The sequence below is a fragment of the Panulirus ornatus genome, chromosome 10 (genome assembly GCF_036320965.1).
Source record: "Panulirus ornatus isolate Po-2019 chromosome 10, ASM3632096v1, whole genome shotgun sequence".
In the NCBI taxonomy this organism is placed as follows: Eukaryota; Metazoa; Arthropoda; class Malacostraca; order Decapoda; family Palinuridae; genus Panulirus; species Panulirus ornatus.
Window position 1 is genome coordinate 54,443,815 of NC_092233.1, and position 25,021 is coordinate 54,468,835.

Here is a 25,021-nt window from a genome sequence, read left to right on the forward strand (position 1 = left end):
AGCCTAATAAGGGCTTGAGAATAATCTAACGTTGAATTAAACCCTAATTGCCTACAGTTTGTTTTCGTAATCATAAACACACACACACACACACCCACACCCACACACAAACACACACACAGCTCTCTCTCTCTGTCACACACACACACACACACACACACACACACACACACACACACACCTCACACAAACAGACGCAGACACACGCACATACACACCTTACACAGACACACAGACACAGACACAGACGCACACACACACACAGACCTCACACAGACACAAACACACACGCACATACACACCTCACACACAAACGCACATACACACCTCACCACAGACGCACATACACACCTCACACACAAACGCACATACACACCTCACCACAGACGCACATACACACCTCACACACACAGACACAGACACTATAAAAGTACTTATCTACATCTTTTCTACCAAGTCCCTCTTGTGCATGTCTCTTATTACCTCTTTGCATTGTGCGGGGGAGGGAGTTCTACACTCGTGGGGGCTCCGCCAACTCTTGAAATTAGACAGGCATCTTCTCATTCTTCACTTACCTTTCGTAGGTCGACAGAGTTGATTACTACGGATATGTAATACTTTGCAATTATCGATATGAAAATTCATACGCCACCTGTGAGCCCAGTTGATCGATTTGTACCAGTCAATTTGCAGCTGCAGACATTCATTTGCTGTTCGTACGTTACTTCCTAACTCATATCGTTGCATTTTTTTTTTTGTTTCTCATCTTTATTAAAGTGTGGCCCATACATTATCATCAGTGTCTTTAACATACACCAGATAGAAAACTTTTTCAAGATTGATCCCAGAAGCACACCACTTGTTACGTCTAACCAAAGATGAAGCTTTACTGTTAAAAGACTTTTTTTTCTTACAGTCATTCAATCAATTTTCCAGCCAAGGAAATGCAGTCGGTCAGAGTGTGTGCACGATCTAATATTTGCTGATATCCACGAGGAATATGGAACACGATAAGTTCCCAAGTGCACTTTCGGGTAATGTCATCATTCTACGATATTGCACTTGGGAACTGATCGTGTTTCATTTTCCTCGTGGTTATCAGCATATATATATATATATATATATATATATATATATATATATATATATATATATATATATATATATATATATATATATATATATATATATATATATATATATATATATATAATGAATCTCTACACATTCTAGTTAGAGTTATCAAATCTTACACAATTTCAACCTAGAAGTATTTCGTAAAATATATATGTAAAAAACAAACTCACATTCTGCTGTTTACCTCATGAATTTAAAGAACTGAGCAATACCACTTACGTTTCGTCATTTGGGGGAGAATAAAACACCAGCATGTACTTCTTTAGTTAAGAATTTTGATAGAAAACTAGTATATTTTATACATATATACAGAAAATGACTAGCGGTGGATTACATTTCAAGGAGGGTGTCAGGCGCCACAGAGAAGTGACTCATCCCCCCGTCCTGTCAAACCTTTTTGTAGCCAGCGTGTGTACTGTGGCTACAACAGCTACAGTTGTTACAAAGGTGCAGTGGGTAATGTCACTAAAGGTCGGTGTGGTGGGTTGCTGCCGTAACGTCCTGAGAATGTGGTCGAAGGGAGGGCATGAGAAGCGAGGTGAGGTGGCACTTAAGCCAGTGATGGTGCATTGTGTGTTATTCATTTACAGTTGGCCCAAGAGTCCCTCTCTTAAAAGGAGAGAGGCGGGAGGAACTGGAGTTACTCCAGAAACCCTCACCCCTTATTTTTCTTTTGCAGGAGCACCTGAAGCACTAAAGGCTGCGCTGCTTCCAGTAGCTGGGAAATGGTGGACTAATTATGGGGGGGGGGGGGGGGGGGTGACAGTTTCGTTTCGTCAAACGATACTGTTCTCCTAGTATTAGCCTTGCAGAAGGTGACTTTTCACTCGCGCCTGTAACCAGAGGTGCGGGAGGAGTCCGGCAACACCTCTACCATATGTGTAGTGGTGGATTTTGCGAATGTATCACCAAGTGGGGAAGTCCCGAGGGTGGGTTTAGAGTGTGGGGCACTAACACTAAGGGTGTGATGGAGTGCATTACGAGGGTATGGTGAACATCACCATTCAGGTGTTGAGGCAGCATTACAGGGAGGCACTGTAAAGTACAGGTGGCAACACTATGGTGTAGATGGTGCTGGGGTGTAGGAGAGGCAGCCCTCTGGGTGTGGTGGGTGCGACAGTTACACAGCAGTGGTGTGAGTGAGGTAGGGTCAGAATAGGTATGGTGGGTGTATCATTAACTTTTAACGGAAGAATCAACTCGGGTGTGTAACACAGACGAAGCGGGTGTATTACTAAGGTGTGGTGGCTTAACACAATGCTGTGGTATGGGTGTTCTCCTATGATGGATCTAAGTACATTAAGTGCATTTAGGTTGTTTAAGGGGAGGGAGGGTGTGTATCAACACTTCAGTGTATAATACTATCTCTCGGGTGGGCGGGGTATAGAATACGCTTCACCAAGAAATGGGAGGTAGATCACAGAGGTGTACTGGGAGTATTCGTGAATGTGACAGACCCAGTACAAGTGTATTCTGGGTGTATCATAGGGTCTGATGGTCTCCTATCGAGGGGTTAGTAGGTGTAGAGGCAACTGCACATTGCTGTGGTGAACGCTGTGTATAATCTGGGGTTTATGGTGGGTGTAGGTGTAAATATCATTAATGTGTCATGGAATTGATATAACTCAGTTATGGTGTATCATAAGATGCAGTGGGTGTATCACCAGCGTGAGCTGGATGTTGAATTTAAGAAGCACTGGGTGTATCATAAAGGTGTAGCGAGTGTATAGATAAGGATTGTGCTTGGTGTATCATCTGGGTATGGTTGGTGTATCACTGACATGTGGTGGGTGTATCAATGGTATAATATGTTTATCATCATATTTAGCTGGTTGTATATTACGTATGTGTAGTGGATGTTTAAGTAGGCGTCGTGGACCTATTTCGAGAGTGTAATCATTGTTATAACTAGGATGAAGTGGTTGTATATCCAGGGTATGATGGGAATATCAGAGGTATATTTGAATCGCCACAGTATGGTGAGTGCCTCATGTTTGGGGAATGATGCGTCGGTGACAAAGGTATGATTAGCGTATCATCAAGGTGTAGTAGTTACAGTTCCAGGACGTGATGGTGTACCATTGCGGTGTGGAAGGTGTGATACTACCCCAGGTACAATGGATACAAAAGAGGAAAGATCTAACAAGCATATATAGTGTGCATAGAGCTGACGGGGCTCCTAGCCACTGCCTTCCTCAATAGGAGTTGAGAGAACTATTGTGCTAAACCTCTCAGTCACACTTCCCTCAGTAGAACCTGAGGAAGAGAAGGGTTCTTGCTTCTAAAAGGACCAGTAAACATAAGCTGTCATCTTCACCACTCGCATGTTTCTTCTACGAAGAAGTGAAATGGGTAACTCGGCGTTTGACAAACACTACTTAACCTTTGATTAGGGAGTCACACATATCTACGCTCTTGCAAGACTGTGGGAGTTCCATCACTGTACACTGAAGTGCTTGATCATTCTGACAGTCCTCGGGTGTAGCACTAACACCAATGGTTCTCCTGCACGGACTTAAGTGTGCATCGAGTTTATTCTGCTCACGTAAGGTACCACCATTAAGGTGTCTGATTTGTGCAGGGTATCTATCTATGCTACTACTGGAACCAGTATGCATTGCTACGTAGCAAGTCAACTGGACGAGTTAAAAATTTCACATGCATGTTGCGTTGCGCGTCTTCCTCTTCAACTGTGCTGCTCCAAGTAAACTTAATGGCCTAGCTAGTTGGCATTCTCCTTTCTGTGTCGTTTTGCATGACGGGTCTTCTGTCCTGGATGGCGGCACTGGTACCAGAACGCACCAGGTCATGGCAAGGCAGTTGCTCGAAGTGGCACTGTCCTCAGGTTGCTGTGCTGTGGAGTGGGTCATCCGTCCCATCTGTCTGTACACATCTGCTGGCCTCGTTGGTTTCCTGCCAGACGTATGTATACACTGCAGGTATCAGCATATGACGAACGTCTGCCCTTCATTCTGGCTCACCAGGTACTGCCATCATGTGGCCCCACCTGGTACCGACACTGCTGTATGGCTGGTCCGCCAAACAGGTGTTGGCGCTCGGACGTTGCTTCGTGGCTGGTTTTCCAGACCAGCTGTAAGTCGCATTAGTGAGTGTTGCTCCGTGGTGGTGAGTCTGCCGACCGAGGGATGTGGTACTCGGCCTGGATCTTGTGGTAGCTGTGGCCCTGTCGCGTGGTGAAGGCGATGGACCCATCGCGACTGTCGCCAGGGGTCACCTGCATGTACGTGTGTTCCGAACTGGTGTCGCAAGGCCGACCGTACTGCTCTGACCCGCCCTTGGTGATGTACTGAGGGGAATACAACCCTCGAGTCATCTGGGGGTCGTTACCATCCGTCGGATCGCCCAGGTCAAGGTCAGTGGGTGGTGGTGGGCAGGAGGGTGGTGGAGGGAGGATGTCGGCCCAGTTAACTTGCACTCCCGAGTCATCACTGTGGTATCGCCAGCCTTGATTCAGTCTTGGTGACTCGAGTGCTAGCAGGGCTGTGGTGGCGTATGGCTCCGCTGTCGTCTCACTGGAGCGATGCATCCGTTGCTCCGGGTACTCACTCACCATTTGGTCCGGGTTCAGAAGCCGAGTCGACGTCAGACTGGAGTCCTTCTCATTGGAGGGTTGCCACAAGTTCTGCTCGCTGTACAGGATGACGGAGCGATGATTTGGGTAGATGGACGGATCCTGGTTGAGGGTGGGTGCATGGGGTGGGTTGGTGGACGGCGGCGCCTTATTACGGAGCCGCCTCACGTACCACAAGGTGGCCAGGAACAGCAAGAGCACCAGTGGTATTACCAGATACACCAGCCAAGCTGGCTGTGGCGGGGCGTACAGCTTGGAGTCACTATCATCGTCATCGGCCATGGTCCCGCGTCCGTCGGCGCCGCCGTACCCAACATTTACCAGTGCGGGGTCGCTGAAGGGCCCTGGACCCGCCCCAGTGAGGGCCGCCACACGCACGGTGTAGAGGCGGCCGGGCAGGAGGCCGCGAGCCTCCAGCCAGGGGCTTACTACCGTCTCTGTGGTCTGGCTACCGTTGTGGCTTATCATCACCTGGTAGCCTACCAGCTCCCCGCGGGCCTCCTCACCACTCACGCTCGACCACTTGATGAGTACAGAGCCCTCCTCGCGCAGCGTCACGCGCACGTCGCCAGGCGCAGCCGCTGGCACTGTGGACGAGGATGAAATGCATTGATTAGAAATGATGCTGATTTAGACCAGATACACAAGATGATAATGGGAGTGGAAAAAAAGTGACTTTTGTGATGTGAAGAAGAAATTAAGTGTGAAAACGTGTATGTGAGAGGCATAGTCAACACTCGAAACCTCCTCTCTATTTTTCCTTAAGGGGCTCCGGTCTGTAGGAGTCACTCACTGAAATTAGAGTATTCAGTTGAATCAATGTATAAAATTAAAACAGGAATATCCCAACTGCAATATCCGGATGTACTGAATAATTTCTATGAAGCGAGAATAAATAAAAGCGAGCGATAATGAAAATGAAAAAGAATAAGTATAGCAACGTAACTAAGAATGATCACACATATCTTTTACTGATCTTTAATAAATACGCTTTTTAATGGTGGTTGTAAATAACGAAAGGTACTCTCAGAGTATAAAAAACAAAACAAAAAAATAACTTGCTACAAGCGATCTGCTTATCTGAAAGAAAAAGAAAATACTGTATCTTTCGAGTGATTTACTTGGTGAATTGATAAGGACTGTAAGAACAGCTCCCACTCCAAACCTGGAAACGAAACACATCAATCTCACGAGACCATAATGAATTCTGAGCTTTCGGATGGTATATATTCAAAAGAATATTCCAAATACCATACGTTCGCTCGATATGTCATGAAATGTGATGGATGCACACTGGCGGCCTCGAGTGTGTCTTTTGTGTATTGAAGTCGTATATCATCATCAGCCCCTCTCGCGTTCATAATGGTGTCAAAATATCACTTTAAAATAAACTTATAAACAGATATTCTTTTATCAAACCATCGATATTTGAATATTCGAGAAACTGCGTATTCTCGAGGATCTTTGACTGTGAAACACCTAATGTTCAAGTATCATTAAGACGACCAGATGAAAGTCATAAATTCAAGCCTTAGGAATTTTTTCTTTTTTTTTTTTTTGGCCACAGAATTCGTGTTCACGAAAGATAACAACGCTGAGAAAACGTTCGTGCGATTTCGCTCACGCACAGTAATATGATAGGCCTCAATCCCTGACCATGAGTGCACTTTTCGCCTGACACTGATGAATAACAATGACGCAGAGAAACAGTCACAGAGGACAAGCGTACATACACACCTACGTAAGATCAAAATGAAATTAAGCAGTTTTGTTTCTGAAACTGACGAGAGAAGTATGAATGAGTTTGACGTACTTCAAAAGCAATTGGGGTCATATCTGAGGACAATTACGAAATTTATGAATCTATAATAACGAGAGCTAGGACACATATTCTATAAGTATACCACACAGAAAAATCGTACCTTCATTTACACATTAATATGGTGGCCCGCAGTAAGGGAGGCTCATACGTGCAACGTACCGTCGTCGCATACGCCTCTGGATACAGAAATAGGGGACCTACCATCCTCAGTTGTGGTGAGCGTGTGGGAGTTGGATGGTGTGCCCTCAACGCTCCGCCAGAAGGGAACGACGAAGAAGGTGTATTGGGTGTTGGGACGCAGGTCGCGGAGGAGATGGGAGGAGGACGAGACACCCAAGACGGTAGCCACTTGTACAGTACCCATCTTGGCCACCGAGTATACCAACACGCCCTCCACAGACTTGTCTGTCGTGGCCAGGGAATTCCAAGTGAGCAGGACGCTGTCGGGGGCTATGATGGCAGCGTCGGTGAGGGTGACGATGGGGCGAGAGAGGCGACGGCGAGCGTGGCGGACTTCATCCACGGTGAGGCTAGGGTCTCGGGGAGAGCGGGTGGTGACCGGGTCTGACCAAGGGCTGGGGAACGACGCCCCTCTGCTGCTGACGGCGCGGACCAGGAAGGTGTAGGTGTGTCCGGGCGTGAGTTGGCTCACCACGCACGACTCCTGCCTGATGATGGCGTCAGCCACCCGCCACTCGTCCCAGCCCTGCCGCCAGTACTCCACTGTGTACCACTGCTCAGACTCTCCACTCCGGCGAGAGTTGGGCAGCCAGCTTAGCTGCACCGCCGTTTGGTTGACGGCCACAAGACACGGCTTGGTGGGAGGCGGCGGCAGCAACAGTGGTTCGACTTCGTCGGCATCTTCGGACACCCGCAGCACCGCCTCCTGCGCCACTGTACCCGTGGCCGCCGTGACGTGGCAAGCGTAGATACCTGCGTCATCCTGACGCACATCTTTGAGGATGAGGGCGCCGTTCTCCGGGAGGGAGAGCCGGGAGTCGCCCGAATCCTGCTTAAGTTGGCGAGGCAACAGATGGATCACTGCCCGGTACCACCAGGAGACTGTGGCCTTAGCCGCTTCACTTACTACCTCACATGGGAAGGTGGCGACACTCCCGGGGGCTATTGTTAAATCCTTAGGTCCCAGACCAACTACGGGCGGCGGGTGGGCTGCCAAAACTATGACCTCCGCCATACCATTAACGCCTCCGCCGCTGTTTACCCCCCAGCAATAGTAGGTGCCACTGTCTTGCGACGTCACCTGTTCCACTTGAAGAATATGGCCATCGCTAGAGACGGAGGCGTGGCCGTTGTGCTGTCCGGGTGTGAGGAGAGCAGTTCTGTCCAGGCTGGGTAGGCGCCACATCACCAGCGGCTTAGGGTCGCCCTCCACGCGGCACGAAATCTTGGCCGCCTCGCCGGCCATCACCTGAAGATCTTGAGGCCGTTGTGTGAGTTCAGGGGCGTCGATGACGGTGAGTGTGGCCCGCGCCGCAGCGATACCCACTTCGTTTTCCACCTCACACACATACACGCCAGAGTCCATAGGTTCCACCTGCTCCAGTACCAGCTGCTGATCCACTATTGTGGCGCGCCCCAGAGGCATCTTGCCCTCCAGCCGTCGCCAGGTCACCGTAGGGGTGGGCAGCCCTCGCGCTCGACACTTTAGCTCCACTACCACACCTGACGGGGACGTGATGTTGGTTGGTCGCTCCTCAAAGGACGGTGGTGCTGAAAACAGAGAGAAAGTAATCAGTGCATAGCCAATGCTGTTGCTATTATCAGCAGCATTATAGCATTTGATGATGTCTGCCTTGTTATAATGAACATAATGCGGTAGTTGAAATGACATCTTAATGATGGTTCAAGCAAATATAATTCAGCAGCAGATACTATTGTATTATCATCATTATCATCGTGACAGAACAAGTGGCTCACAATGACAAACTATTATGTTGAGGAGAATCTGGGAACTTACTCATGACGGTGAGGTGGGTGGGTTGAGACTCCCGGGTCCCTGCTGCGTTGCGGGCGCGACACACGTAAACTGCGGAGTCTTCCTGGACGGCCTGGCTGATGACCAGGTCACCCGCCTCGGTGACGCTCACGCGGCTTGAGTTCGTCACCTGAAGGCCGTCCCTCAGCCAGGTCAACTCCGGCGGAGGGGAGCCCTTGGGTGGCTGGCAGGGCAGGACCAGAGAGTCCCCGACGCGAGCCTTGACCAGGGGCTCCGCCTGCCTCTGGAAGTCGTAGGCTATGGCAGCCACGGTCAGCGTGGCGTTGTGGGAGCGCGTGGCACCGTAGCTGTTGGAGGCCACGCACCAGTAGGTGCCGGCATCGCTGACCCTCTTGGTGGCTGTGACACGGAGGAAGAAGAGGGAGCCCGAGGGCAGGAGGACGCGGTGGGAGCGGGAGTCCTGCGGTGACGTGGCCACCTCCTCACCGTCATGGAACCACCTGATGCGGGCGGCCCCTGAGGCGGCACAGTTGAGGGTGGCGGGGTCGTTGCGGCGCGCCACAATACTGCTCGGGTGCTCCTTGATTACAGGCGGCCCGCCTGCGGGTATAAAGAATACTTCAGAGTTTGTACACAACAGGCTACTGGCAGCAAGATCACAAGCAGATACTTGAAGCTACTGGCAGCAAGATCACAAGCAGATACTTGAAGCTACTGGCAGCAAGATCACAAGCAGATACTTGAAGCTACTGGCAGCAAGCTCACAAGCAGATGCTTGAAGCTACTGGCAGCAAGCTCACATGCAGATACTTGAAGCTACTGGCAGCAAGCTCACAAGCAGATGCTTGAAGCTGTCTTGTAGATACACGTACACCAAAGAAAACAATCAAAGTTATGGATGCGTCCGATGGATTTCAAAATGAAACACTAAGACTTTGGTTGTCTCGGGAGGGTTGAGAAGCGTGAATGCGAGACGCGTATCTGAATAACTATCGTAACTGATCAGTATGGTGATAACTCCTGAGATAAAGAATTATTTAAAGTTGTCGCGGTATCCAACTTACCATTTGACCTGTACAGTGAACTCTGAAGACAATGTTTTGACACATAATCTTAGGAGATCTTTTGCATTCATATCCTTTCGGATATGCGATTAAGTTCTATTTTATCCAGTACTCTGTGCTAGTTGTTATTAGATAATTTCTCTAACACAATCCAGTATTTTCAGTAGCGCACTAGAGAGGCTTCACCAGTTTCTTAGGAAGTACCAATCTTCTTATCAGATTTATGACTGAGGCATCTCAAGCCTCGCATTTGCCTCCCTCAACACTCCATCCAAAAGCCAAATAAACAACCCTGGAAACAACTCATATGAACTCCTCCTTTAAATATCTTGGTGTCTCAGTCCCTCGTGCTGCTGCTGCAGCTAGTGTGCGAAAAAAAAAATCTACCAAGAAGTGATCAGACATCCTACCATCCATCCCTCATAACACACATTCATCCAGAGGTCTTCCTTTGGCTCGCCTTTTCATCAAATCGACGCCGGAGAATCTAGCCGAAAAGTGGATGGCATCAAAATTAGAAAGCTTACCAAGGCAAGAGCTTGATATACATAAATCCCTTATTAGATTTTGGATTGGAAGATCGTATACCTCAAAATGGAAAGGGCTAAGAAAGAAGGATTGTTCATTAGGAGATTGCTGGAGCTGTAGAAACGTCAGATGCAATTTCCGTAATAAAGAAAAAGAGAATTGGTGATGATCCTCAAGATAAAAGGGGTCGGTCAGTTAAGGTTACTTTCAGTTGGTAGTAGTTTAGCCAGAAGACACTTAGGGAGGCCAAACTCAACACCAGGATGCATTTCTGTACGGTATACCTTGAACGTGATAGATCGAGGGAAGAGAGGTGGGAGAAAAGAGAGGATACAGTCACAAGGAATACAAAACAAGAGACACCAAATGAGGCAAGAGGACGGAGGGAGCAGCCCTGCCGCCGCTACAACAGACACGTCAAGAATGGCAAACTGAGAGTAATTAATAAACATGGAGTTGGATTACTAGTTTGCGGTAAAGACTCAGATTTTTAAGGATCGTATTCGATAAAACGTACCTGATATCGTTGGAAATAAGGAATCAAAACTTAGTTAAGAGATAGAACAGCATCTGTTGCGTCCAAAGGATCGTATTTGATAAAACGTACCTGATATCGTTGGAAATAAGGAATCAAAACTTAGTTAAGAGATAGAACAGTATCTGTTGTGTCCAAAGGATCGTATTTGATAAAACGTACCTGATATCGTTGGAAATAAGGAATCAAAACTTAGTTACGAGATAGAACAGTATCTGTTGTGTCCAAAGGGTTGTATTTGATAAAACGTACCTGATATCGTTGGAAATAAGGAATCAAAACTTAGTTAAGAGATAGAACAGCATCTGTTGTGTCCAAAGGATCGTATTTGATAAAACGTACCTGATATCGTTGGAAATAAGGAATCAAAACTTAGTTACGAGATAGAACAGTATCTGTTGTGTCCAAAGGGTTGTATTTGATAAAACGTACCTGATATCGTTGGAAATAAGGAATCAAAACTTAGTTAAGAGATAGAACAGCATCTGTTGTGTCCAAAGGATCGTATTTGATAAAACGTACCTGATATCGTTGGAAATAAGGAATCAAAACTTAGTTAAGATATAGAACAGCATCTGTTGTGTCCAAAGGATCGTATTTGATAAAACGTACCTGATATCGTTGGAAATAAGGAATCAAAACTTAGTTAAGAGATAGAACAGTATCTGTTGTGTCCAAAGGATCGTATTTAATAAAACTTACCTGATATCGTTGGAAATAAGGAATCAAAACTTAGTTAAGAGATAGAACAGTATCTGTTGTGTCCAAAGGGTTAAATGATAGCAACAAAGGAAAGAACAGACATAGGAGGAGGAACGACCCCTCTAAGGACGCAGTCACAGTCTTCAAGAAACAGTAGAAATGGCCCATTGAGACAATACATAATGGGATAAAGTGCACAGCAAATCTCCTAAAAATCTTTAATGATCCAGAACAAATTTACAATGATGAAAGTTAATGGACTATCAGGACGGCAAACGAAGCAGAGACACACACATACATACCAGAGATGGTAAATGACTAAGAATGGGAGACTTCAGTTATGAAGAGGTAGGCTGGGGGGAGTAAGAATCTCTTGGTGTGAGACAAGTCATGGAGACACAAGATCCTAGAGAGAGTAAAGGAAACTTTCATATACCAGCAGATCACTAAACACACTAGGATGAGAGGGACCGATATACCATCATCACTTGACCTGATCCTCACACATACTAGCATGGCTATTGATTGTTTCATGTGTGATACACTATCATCACTAGACCTGATCCTCACACATACTAGCACTGGCTATTGATCGTTTCATGTGTGATACACTATCATCACTAGACCTGATCCTCACACATACTAGCACTGGCTATTGATCGTTTCATGTGTGATACACTATCATCACTAGACCTAATCCTCACACATACTAGCATGGCTATTGATTGTTTCATGTGTGATACACTATCATCACTAGACCTGATCCTCACACATACTAGCACTGGCTATTGATCGTTTCATGTGTGATACACTATCATCATTAGACCTAATCCTCACACATACTAGCACTGGCTATTGATCGTTTCATGTGTGATACACTATCATCACTAGACTTGATCCTCACACATACTAGCATGGCTATTGATTGTTTCATGTGTGATACACTATCATCACTAGACCTAATCCTCAGACATACTAGCATGGCTATTGATTGTTTCATGTGTGATACACTATCATCACTAGACCTGATCCTCACACATACTAGCATGGCTATTGATCGTTTCATGTGGGATACACTATCATCACTAGACTTGATCCTCACACATACTAGCATTGGCTATTGATCGTTCCATGTGTGATACACTATCATCACTAGACCTGATCCTCACACATACTAGCATGGCTATTGATTGTTTCATGTGTGATACACTATCATCACTAGACCTGATCCTCACACATACTAACATGGCTATTGATTGTTTCATGTGTGATACACAGGTTGGGGAAGGTGACCATGGAATACTTAAGTTTGATTATGTGGTAAACAATCAAGTCAAAAGAACAGATACGAGACAACATTGGAAGAGGATTTAGAACTGAGGACACCAAACAAAACTAAACAATTTCTAAGGTAACATTGATTGAGAAATAGAGTTCAGGAACCAGGACATTTTGGTGAAAGGTTCTGTGAGATTTATACTGAAGTAGACATATGGGTACCGGTAACCTCAAACACGGAAGGACAGTTGAAATGAGGAAGAAGCAGTTCAGTAAAATATGTCCAAAAGAGGGAGCTTCGAAAGAAGACATTGTGGACACTCAAGCCAACCAGCATTTGCAAGGTGTAAAAGAGTAAGGGACAGGTAGAAAAGGATGACAGAGGACAACTGTAGCAGGATGATAGAGGAGGAACAAAGAAACTTTGATAAATATATATTCTGGACAAGGGAGAAGAAATTCCAAAAGTTTTCCATAATTTCATCAAAAATGATTTGTCAGCTTCAGATATTTAATCAGGCTAAGGGATTGAGAGGGAAGATTTGTAGATGATGATGTAAGGATGTATGAGGAAGGTAATGGCAAGTTCAAAAATGTTTTAACTGTGGAAGACACTATCGCCCCCAACACCTGCGTGATGGAATGGGGAGGTGGTCTTAGAACACACGAACAGTATATCAAAGGATCTTGATTCATACAAGACTCGTGGTCGTGCTGGAATACCGCCATATGGGCTGAAGACATGTGCAGATACACTTGATACACTGCTTGAAGCACTGTTCAAGGTGTCGCTGGAAAAAAAAGGGCAGAGTGCCAGGAGAGTGGGAAAGGGCAAAGGTCATCCTTACATATATCCACTGACGAGTGTGGTTTGTCAATAGGTACTGGAACAAGTAATCAGAAACATGTGAATGATTACCTACAGAGGTGAGATGAACTTAGTTACACCCTGAATGGTTTTATGGAAAGGAGGCCTTGTGGGGCGAACCTCACAGCCGAAGAGAGGATGAACCCCAGCTTTAAGAGAAAATGAAAGGCTGGATGGAAGACTGGGGTTCAAAAACTGGAGCACCAAGCAGGAGCGAGGGTAAGACTTCGTAGATGGACAAGATGGTGATTTTGGTGAAAGAAATCAGAGGACACATTTAAGACGTTCCTTTGCGATATGGGCTGAGGTCACCAGTCGGAGTGTGGCAGGGGTTCTGTTACCAATGCTTTTCTTGATTGTGAAGTTAAATGAATCTATAAATGGCGTTATTGTCGTCTGCTGCGTCACGACAGACAGTGAGGTACGGTAGGTGCCCTGTCGTCTGCTGCGTCACGACAGACAGTGAGGTACGGTAGGTGCGCTGTCGTCTGCTGCGTCCCGGCAGACAGTGAGGTACGGTAGGTGCGCTGTCGTCTGCTGCGTCACGGCAGACAGTGAGGTACGGTAGGTGCGCTGTCGTCTGCTGCGTCCCGGCAGACAGTGAGGTATGGTAGGTGCCCTGTCGTCTGCTGCGTCACGGCAGACAGTGAGGTACGGTAGGTGCCCTGTCGTCTGCTGCGTCCCGGCAGACAGTGAGGTATGGTAGGTGCCCTGTCGTCTGCTGCGTCACGACAGACAGTGAGGTACGGTAGGTGCCCTGGCGTCTGCTGCGTCCCGGCAGACAGTGAGGTATGGTAGGTGCCCTGGAATGCGTTCGTGCGCGCGATCCATCGCGTTATTCCGTCTCTGAACGCACAAACCTCCAAGCAACTGGATGTAAACGAGAAACCATAACAATTATGTATGTTTAAGACAATATAGAAAAGTGTCGTAGAAGGCGACTAAAAGGGAAGGGAGCGAGGGGCTGGAAATCCTCCCCTCTCGTTTTTAATTTTCCAAAAGAAGGAACAGAGAAGGGGGCCAAGTGAGGCTATTCCCTCAAAGGCTCAGTCCTCTGTTCTTAACGCTACCTCGATAACGCGGGAAATGGCGAATAGTATGAAAAAAAAAATAAATGTTGGGTACAAAAGGGGGAAGTTAGATGAAGCAGGCCTTCATAAGTTGTGATGATGTCCGGATATGTTTCGTTTACGGTAGTAAAGCCACATATGTTTCCTCATAGCCCTCAGCTTATTACTGTCTATCATCTTTCCCTCAACCCCTCAGCTTATTATTATCTATCATAGCGTAAGAGATAATATATGTCGTGATGTTTCGTGTGGTCAGGCATTTTTTTTGCCATACGTTATGACGATGTTTCGTGCGAAGGCATTTTTTTTGCCGTACGTTATGACGATGTTTCGTGCGAAGGCATTTTTTTTGCCATACGTTATGACAATGTTTCGTGTGGTGTAATTTTTTTGGCATATGTTATTATAATTTCCTTTGCCTAGTCTTTTTTTTTTTTTGGCTATATGTAAAAATACAGTAGGTACCTCTGGTCCTACAGTAACTTATTTCAGATATATAAACGTAAAGGTCATAAATTACCAAACATACGAATATTACTAATATGATATTGTGATGGTAATGTACAGAGTGGAGATTGTTTAACTGATTTGTGCTGGTATCCCCAGCACATTGATTGTGCACCCCCCACACTATTACACAGAGGTCACTAAGGGCCTGTATCAGAATCCAGTGGGATTCATATTACATACGCTGTTACAAAATTGGTTCATTCCATAAACATCCCTTTCGTAAACTTTCCCGGCTAGATTCAGACAAGTGGATACAGGCTTTTATTAGAGTTTCAGGCATCTTGTTCTTCACAATAAGGTTTTGTGACATCTCTTGTCAGTGGTGCCTTTGTGATCCAGCCCAATGGTAATAGATTACCATAAACAACTGAGCATCTACTCGTCCGCCATACTTACCGCCCTTGAGCTGGTAGACATCACTGCCATAGACAGTTCAATTTTCTCTGATTCTTTATCTTAACTACTTGCCCTTAACATCCTGAGATCAGAATGTAACATGCTGGTCTCTGGAGCCAGACACAAATACTCAAGACATTATTGCACAAGGGATTCAAATCAAATTGTTATGGATTCCCTCTCATATAGGCCTCCGTGAGCACGACAGATCTGACGCTTCAGCCAAACTTGCACTAAGTAAAGGTGATGTTAATAAACAACATTGGATTGTCAGTTAGAAGCCTCAAAACTGTAATCAGAAAGGAACTAACTGACCTCTTGGAAGCACGAAGACGAGTTCAGATAAGCATAAGCAGAAACATTTTCCATCACAGAGAAAGGTGTCAAGTAAAACATGTATATGGAGGAAGTGATAAGGTCAGCAGTTTACATGATGTTGTAACTGCTAGACTAAGGCTAGGCTGTAGGAACTATTAGCGCTTTGGCCTATCTCGAGATGTTAATCATGTGAATTGTAAAGTTTGTGGTCAAAGATTTGGACACAAACTAGAACACTATGTCTTAGAATGTGAAAAAAAAATAGAGCGTTTTAGAGATAGATCTAAACAAACCCTACAAAAAATGTCACCACACCATATTGTTAACAAGAGACCTGAAATTTTAAGTTTGTATCCACTTTTTTTGCATCTAGTCGGTAAAACATATCATATAAAACTATGTAATGTATGTACTGAAATACGAATTATAACATCTTATGTAATATCAACCCACTGGGGTCTGACTAAGACCCTTTGTGACCCCTGTAATCCTTTTCCGCTACTGCTCACAGGATCAGCATCGGGTACACATAAATATGTCGGGTTTACCATCACCAATCATCAATCTTGTCTATCCCTATCCCTAAAAGACTCTCATTTTTGATCAAATTTGAAGGCATGATTGCATAAAATAATATCCTGTTGGTCGAGAAAGAGATAGAGAGAGAGAGAGGAGAAAAAAAAGAAGTCCCCCCCATGCACGAAGGAAAACGGGAAGTGGAGGTCCTCGTCGCCGAGCACCACAGGTCGGCTCCATCTTCCGCCTCAGCCGACACACCAACCTCTCCCTCTGCCTCAGCTCATATCAGATCGCTTCCATCCTTTGCTTTATACGACATAGGGCCGCCTCATCCCCTCCCCCGCTGTCTCAGCTTACATCAGGTCTCACCACTTTCGCTCTCATCTCACGCTGAGCTGCCTCCCTCCCTCCACCACTTGCCTCAGCCCTCCTAACCCACCCGGGGCCGCCGCGTCACAATCCCCTGCGTCAGTGCTGGCTGGGGCCGCCCTTACCCCCCCGTGCTCCCACCCGCCGGTTCACCTCCATTTACCCGCTACAGGTCATACCTGCCAGGTCACCCCCGTCCCCCTGTATCACCTCATACTGTGCCTCACGCTCACACGCGGTGATCATCCACTCCCTCACCTCTGAACATGACGCCTCCAATCCTCTCATCATCTCAGACTGGGACGCCTCTAAACGAAGCCTTCGTCTGTATCACTTGTGGACGCCTCTAACCTCAGGCTTCGTCTGTATCGCTTGTGGACGCCTCTAACCTCAGGCTTCGTCTGTATCGCTTGTGGACGCCTCTAACCTCAGACTTCGTCAGTATCGCTTGTGGACGCCTCTAACCTCATACTTCGTCTGTATCACTTGGCGTCGCCTCTAACCTCAGGCTTCGTCTGTATCGCTTGTGGACGCCTCTAACCTCAGACTTCGTCAGTATCGCTTGTGGACGCTTCTAACCTCATACTTCGTCTGTATCACTTGGCGTCGCCTCTAACCTCAGACTTCGTCTGTATCGCTTGTGGACGCCTCTAACCTCAAGCTTCGTCTGTATCACTTGGCGTCGCCTCTAACCTCATACTTCGTCTGTATCACTTGGGGTCGCCTCTAACCTCAAGCTTCGTCTGTATCACTTGGGGTCGCCTCTAACCTCATACTTCGTCTGTATCACCTGCTTCATCTCACAACTTGTCTTCCCCCGTACCTAGCATCACCTCAGACTGGCGCGCCTCTTACACATGCTCTCATCGAATCAACTCCACCCATTATTTCATCTCACATCGGATCACTTCCACTCACTCTCTTTCAGCTCACACTGTCTACATCTGCCTCAGCTCACAAGACATCCTAGCTCCTCTGGTATACCCGTTACTCGCTGATGTTGATGTTCATCTCATCTCTAGTAATGACCCGTTACCAGGTGTTGCTAACACCTACCCCCACTCTTCCTTCCCAGGCTCCCAAAGATGATCCGTTCCCATTGTTAATCCTCCTCCCCCCCCCTCCTACGTCTCACTGATGATCCGTTACCAGGCCTTGTTAATACCCCTCCCACGTCTCAGTGATTATCCGTCACCAGACCTTATTAATACCCCTCTCAAGTCTCGGTGTTGATCCGTTACCAAACCTTGTTCATGTCCCACCTAAGTCTCATTGATGACCTGTTGCCAGGCCATGTTAAAGCCCTTCTCAGTTCCTGTGATGACCAGTTACCAGGTCTTGATTTTGCCTATGCCAGGACCCAATGACGACATATTCCTAGCCGTGCTACTACTCCTTAGAAATCCCAGTAAGCGACGCTTTTTTAGACCTTCGTTGCGTTTCCAGATCCTGCTAATGCCACTTTCCCCACGTCACAGTGACGACCCAAATACCAGGCCTTGTTACTGCTCTTTGACGAGCATTTCAAAGGAAACACATATCTCTCAAAAGGATTAAAGTCTCATTGTTACTCCATCCAAACGTAGTGTGTCATTGTGACTGTCAGTGGGTCAATCTTGTATCTTTAGCCTCGGCTCTCACTACCACACACTCCTGGTAAACCCTAGGTTTATCACGCACTCTGTACATCACCATAACGCAGCGAGTCTTGAGTGAACGTGTCTGTTATATGACCCGTCGTCCTGGCGACGACCTACGTTGGCTCCAGCGTGGTAATCCAGTGTACTGATTACGACGAGTCTCCCCCCCAATGAACGTGAACATGTAGCTCTCGTTACCTATGGTAATTCTGGTGTCGTCCTCCAGCGCAATGGTTCCTGTGAGAAGTTAACCTGATTTGGAACATATTCCCCAGTGATCTGTCGTAGCTCTGCTGTAGTCCCCAGGGTTATGTGCTGGTCCCTGTGTAGAAGTGTTCTTGTTGACGTCAACCTCTCACACCTGGATCTGGTCAGATCAAACTTTCCCAACCCTGACGGACATATCTGGTTACTCACGTCTCATCCTCGACCCCCACCAATTCTCCAACTTTAGGACACATCTCGCTCGACATCTCGACCGTGGTGAGACCGGCTCACCGCCACCATCTCTCCTGCTCTACCATCTCTCGTCCGGCAACTTTTAAGTGATCTTCGACCTCCGTGCTCTCCCGGGAGACGTGGATTATATTTCGTTGGGCTCCAACTTCAACGAGTGAAGACGATTGTCGGGTAGACTAAAGAAAGGAAGACGTTTCGAGGTAGGTGCTATTATTAACAGCAGTGAAGAGTGGTCGGAAGCTGACTATGATGCATCCGTTACACAACATCGGAACATCGGCTCACACATCCTGGAAGGAGACGTCTTCATCAAATAAGATGAATTATGTAACAATGCAGGTCCGCGCCGCCACCGAGAACTTACAGTAACTGAGAATTCTACGCTCTGCAGCCTCGATTCAGATGGAAATATGAGGAAGGTTTTAAGTTTTATAGAATATTTATTGTCTAGATATACATAGACGAAGCATAGCAGTGAGGGTATGGGTGGGAGGGAGGTGGAGGCAAGTATAGAGCGTACAGTGAGTTTGATAAATCGACGTGGGAAAAGCGAGATCCCGCACTCAAAACTCCACCTAACATCCGGTCAGGTTGAGGCATCTATCAACTGCAGATCGAGTTCAAGTTTCCAGATATCACAAGCATCAGAATCGAGCGGTTTTCCTGTGTTCTAATAAATTACTAATTACTGGCGGGGTTAAGAATCAAAGTATTATATAAATCATTCTTGGACAAAGGAATTGGTTCCACTTAGACAAAGGCATTGGTGTCACTTAAATGAAATTCTCTTGGACAGAATCATTCAATACACAGACGCTCAGTTTTAATTCCATAAATCAAGACTTCAACATTAATGTCTGTAAGTTTTGAATGGGTTTTAAAGTGGTGATATTACTCACCACAATACAGTTCAGTTCATAAGGGTGTTCTTGAAGACAAACAACGTCACGCTCTTCCTCTTTGTTTCAAGAGGAATTATCTTGACCCAACAAAATTTCAAGTAGTGACACTGATGTTTTGTAAACTTCTCCACCTGTATGGCATTCGAGGATACCCTTTTTATATTGCTTACCTTCATTTGCGACCGCCAGCCCCAGCAGACACAGCACCAGCTGAACATTCATGTTTAAGTGTCCACAAGTTCCTCAGTGACTCCCAACAGAAAACTTCGAAACATGAAATTCTCATCCATTTCAGAATCACACTCAATCCAGCCACTAGTAATTCAATACACATTTGATAAAGTATAATCGCTATCTGTCTCTCGCACTCCTGCACAAGAGGTGTTTCAAGTCTTCTTTCTTCATTTACGGAAACTGACAACACGATCTTCACGCACACTACACTACGTATGGCCAACTCGTCTAGAGTCTCGCCTCGCACTAGGCGGGTTTAGTGGTCTGTGGTCCAGTGATGTAGAGGTGGGCGGAGCCAAGCCAGCTGATGGGCGGCGCTCGGGTTCTCCCTTAACCTGTCGGGCCAGAATCCAAGCGACGGGCGGACGCAGCACGCGCGGCTATCCGATGAGACTCTTAACTTTACCATCAGAATATTCTCCGAGAATTAAGACTCACCGATCGACCGTAGCTACATCCTCGCTTACTGTGGACCAGGAGGCCTCACTGGAGGAAGGGACGCGCTCCTCTTGTGTTGCAAAACAGTTGGAAAAAGTGAGACAAAGCAGTTCACACCTCGCTCCTCACAACCGCCTCGCGCGCAGGGGGGAGGAACGAGAAGTGCAATAATCGTAGCTCCAATGTTTACGTAACACCAATATCTCACCCCCATGCTTAATCTAATGAGTCTCCCTCTCTCACATGACCCTGACCTTCACCTTCTTGACCTTAGAGAAGTAATAAGGATAGGCATCGTCTTGCAGCGCAAGTCTTGTTGACTTTGTGCTGTATAGAACGATACGGTATGTTTATAAAAGGGACGCAAGACGGAAGGGCCTGCCTGCGCAACGCTCGAGTGTGTGTGTGTGTGTGTGTCTCTCTGGTCTTTTGCCTCGCCGAGGTGTAGGGAAGGCGGTGGTTTTAGGTGCATTGACTACCAACTGCTGTAGCACCAGCTTGTCGTTATTATTGGAAAGACTGCCAAACCTACTCGTTTCATGACGCATCGTAGCCTCAACGCCAACGGAAAAGCATTTCTTTCACGGACCGCCACATATTGGTAATGTTATTCCAGAGGAGACATTAGCGTATATATATATATATATATATATATATATATATATATATATATATATATATATATATATATATATATATATATATTATCCTTGGGGATAAGGGAGAAAGCACACTTCCCACGCATTCCCTACGTGTCGTAAAAGGCGACTGAAAGGGGAGGGAGTGGGGGGCGGGAAATCCTTCCGTCCCGTTTTTAATTTTCCAAAGAAACGGAACAGAGAAGGGGGCCAAGTGAGGATATTCCCTCTAAGGCTCAGTACTCTGTACTTAACGCTCCCTCGCTAACGCGGGAAATGGCGAATATGTATGAAAAAATATATACATATGTATTTTTTTCCGCAAGTTTACGGGAAATTATATTAAAGTTACACTTTTTGGGTTTGGCCTAACTTTCCCTTGTTACTTAACGCAGGTGCCACACCGTCACGGTTATCGCTGACGCCAGTCTGTCCATTACTTACGCCAGAGAGTCCTTATGACTGACGCCAATGTGTGCCCATGACTCATGCCAGTGTGTGCCCATGACTCACGGCAGTGTGTGCCCATGACTCACGCCACTGTGTCCATTACTTACGCCAGTGTGTGCCCATGACTCATGCCAGTGTGTGCCCATGACTCATGCCAGTGTGTGCCCATGACTCACGCCAGTGTGTGCCCATGACTCATGCCAGTGTGTGCCCATGACTCATGCCAGTGTGTGCCCATGACTCACGCCACTGTGTCCTTTACTTACGCCAGTGTGTGCCCATGACTCACGCCAGTGTGTGCCCATGACTCACGCCACTGTGTCCTTTACTTACGCCAGTGTGTGCCCATGACTCACGCCAGTGTGTGCCCATGACTCACGCCAGTGTGTGCCCATGACTCATGCCAGTGTGCCCATGATTCATGCCAGTGTGTGCCCATGACTCATGCCAGTGTGCGCCCATGACTCATGCCAGTGTGTGCCCACGACTCATGCCAGTGTGTGCCTATGACTCACGCCAGTGTGTGTCCATGACTCATGCCAGTGTGTGCCTATGACTCACGCCAGTGTGTGTCCATGACTCACGCCAGTGTGTGCCTATGACTCACGCCAGTGTGTGTCCATGACTCACGCCAGTGTGTGCCCATGACTCACGCCAGTGTGCCCATGACTCATGCCAGTGTGCCCATGACTCATGCCAGTGTGGGCCCATGACTCATGCCAGTGTGTGCCCATGACTCATGCCAGTGTGTGTCCATGACTCATGCCAGTGTGTGCCCATGACTCATGCCAGTGTGTGCCCATGACTCATGCCAGTGTGTGCCCATGACTCATGCCAGTGTGTGTCCATGATTCATGCCAGTGTGTGCCTATGACTCACGCCAGTGTGTGCCTATGACTCACGCCAGTGTGTGCCCATGACTCATGCCAGTGTGTGCCCATGACTCACGCCAGTGTGTGCCCATGACTCATGCCAGTGTGTGCCCATGACTCACGCCAGTGTGCCCATGACTCATGCCAGTGTGTGCCCATGACTCACGGCAGTGTGTGTCTATGACTCACGCCAGTGTGTGCCCATGACTCATACCAGTGTGTGCCTATGACTCACGCCAGTGTGTGTCCATGACTCACGGCAGTGTGTGTCCATGACTCATGCCAGTGTGCCCATGATTCATGCCAGTGTGTGTCCATGACTCACGCCAGTGTTTGCCCATGACTCACGCCAGTGTGTGCCCATGACTCATGCCAGTGTGTGCCTATGACCCACGCCAGTGTATGCCTATGACTCATGCCAGTGTGCCCATGATTCATGCCAGTGTGTGTCCATGACTCACGCCAGTGTTTGCCCATGACTCACGCCAGTGTGTGCCCATGACTCATGCCAGTGTGTGCCCATGACTCACGCCAGTGTGTGCCTATGACTCACGCCAGTGTGTACCCACGACTCACGCCAGTGTTTACCCATGGCTCATGTCAATGTGCGCTTATGTATCACAAGTGTGTGTGTGCTCGTGGCCCATGTATGTTTATGCGCATGATAATATGGGTACATGACAGTGTGTCATGAGCTGCTAGGTCGTGCAAGAGCGTCGCTCTGTTGACCAGGCGGAGCTAGACACAGGTGTGTCTTTCCTTCCAGCGCGCATACACACACACACACACACACACACACACACACACACACACACACACACACACACACACACACACATAGCTCATGGTGTATTGCGCATCCATCATACAAGTGTCTCTAATGTCAATTACTCTGCTGTTAATTACCATGTGCATAATTAAGCATGAGAAGTGGGTATTGGAGGTGAACACTCACTCCCGTCCCGAATTATCTGTAAGGGTCTGGTGGCCTAACTCGGGCATCACTACACTGCAGGTTCACCATGGATGATAGCCCTTCCCTCCTTCCCTCCCTCACCACACATCACTCACTCTCTTCGTCCCAGAAACGTGTCATCATGAGCGGTGCCTTACTGATGGTGCAGCAGTACAACCTACCCTCTCCCCTCAAGCCCCCTTGGGTACGGCCGTGATAATTACTATACGCGCAACGCTTTTGTGCCAGGCTCCAACACTCGCCTGATTATAATCCAAGAATCGTAATTACTGTTTGGCTCATGATCCTGAAGTCTCGAGATGGTTTAATGGGCCACTTTGGAAGAGGGAGGTGTGGCTCCACATTAAGGTAATGAGACATTTAATATTCTCTGGTCATTATCTCGAACCTTAATACAAGCGTGGCCGCGACAGGTCTACCACCACAACACTTTAATAAGACGTTGTAAAGCGTGATGGATGGGTGCGATGTAGGATGTGCCAGAATTGGTACGTCCATGGTGCTCTCGAGGTTCGCTTTCCTAACCTTTCGCTTGGCAGGATATTTTTTCCTTTTTCTTTTTTTTTTTGTAGAGGGTTTAATTGATAGACGAGAATATTCGCCAGGAAAGGAACGAGACACACACACACACACACACACACACACACACACACACACACACACACACACACACACACACACACACACACGAGCCTAAGTACTCATTTATCGACCCAGCTCTCAGAGGAAGATGAACAATTGGGTTGGGGCCGACTGATGCATCCAGAACTCAAGACCTATATTGGCTTGATCCTGGACACTTACGCATGGTCAATGTGTATCTCTCAGTCTCACCTGTGACGACATACACTTTCTTTTTTTTCAGGTGTCTCTTTTCCACCTTGCTGGCGACACTTTGTCCTGGTGCATTTGATCTGTTCCTCCTTATCTCTGCTCTCCCGGCTGCCCGAAGCACCAGGGACGGGGGTGGTTATGTGTAACTGTGTTAGAATTTTGATTTGTGCCGGTCTCCCCGGGAAATCAATTGTGCACCCCATGCTCATCGTGTGAGGGGTAGCGGAAGAGGATTACAGGGGTCACAAAGTGTCTTAGTCGGAAGGGAAGACGTGAATCTGTGGCTGGCACTCGTGTTTATGAAGCACCAGACCCAGTGGGCCCTCGTCTGCTTGGTCACATGGAGGGCTGCGAGAACGGTGGATTGGCATTGTTCAGTGGTATAACCATACACCTTTGCCATTTTTCTTATTCATACCTCACATATCGTCGACACATCCTTACCTCTGGTTGTATTGACATAATTTCCCGAAGATATTTCACGCCAGAGGCCAGCAGTTTATATTCTGTTAAGGAAGTGGATGAATTATTGATAGCGTCTGGCAACATCCCTGGCGCGTCTGCAGACAGAATCCAATTTTTGTAGAGTAAAATTCTTTTTCCTCCCAAACGTTGTACATCTTAAATTCTCAGTGATAACAATAGTACACAGTGTCAAATGTTTTGAAGTATATATGTAAGTGTGTTGAAAAGGATCACAATTTTGCGCGTGATCAAGTATATTCCTAAGAGTCCACGGGGAAAATGAGACGTAGCTAGAACGCCATTTGGTAAACAATCGCATGTTTACCAAATGGCGTCCTAGCTACGTCTCTTCGTTGTATATCAACTGACTATTATTCGTCTCTTGTGTCTCCCCTGGTGATGTGATTATTACACGAAAGTGCACTTGGGAACTTGTGTTTCATTTTCC

At 47.0% G+C, this 25,021-nt stretch overlaps 1 protein-coding gene across 1 annotated transcript; it reads right to left on the bottom strand.

Annotated features, from left to right (window-relative positions):
* Positions 1–1,392: 1,392 nt before the first annotated feature.
* On the bottom strand, positions 1,393–20,138 carry LOC139750956 (roundabout homolog 1-like). Its single transcript, XM_071665897.1, has 4 exons — positions 19,837–20,138; positions 8,530–9,108; positions 6,753–8,282; positions 1,393–5,316 (listed from the first exon to the last, which is right to left on the bottom strand). The coding sequence occupies exons 1-4, from the start codon at positions 19,886–19,888 to the stop codon at positions 4,241–4,243; spliced, it is 3,237 nt and encodes a 1,078-aa protein (XP_071521998.1). The 5' UTR covers positions 19,889–20,138; the 3' UTR covers positions 1,393–4,240.
* Positions 20,139–25,021: the final 4,883 nt, after the last annotated feature.

What these genes read in the sequence shown, in the direction of transcription:
- LOC139750956 (XM_071665897.1), bottom strand. Translation starts at nt 19,888, where the DNA reads ATGAATGTTCAGCTGGTGCTGTGTCTGCTGGGGCTGGCGGTCGCAAAT. An exon ending in GCTGGCGGTCGCAAATGAAG is followed by an intron (nt 9,109 to 19,836) that starts GTAAGCAATATA and finishes TTATACCCGCAG; the next exon opens with GCGGGCCGCCTGTAATCAAG. An exon ending in CACCCACCTCACCGTCATGA is followed by an intron (nt 8,283 to 8,529) that starts GTAAGTTCCCAG and finishes CTCTGTTTTCAG; the next exon opens with CACCACCGTCCTTTGAGGAG.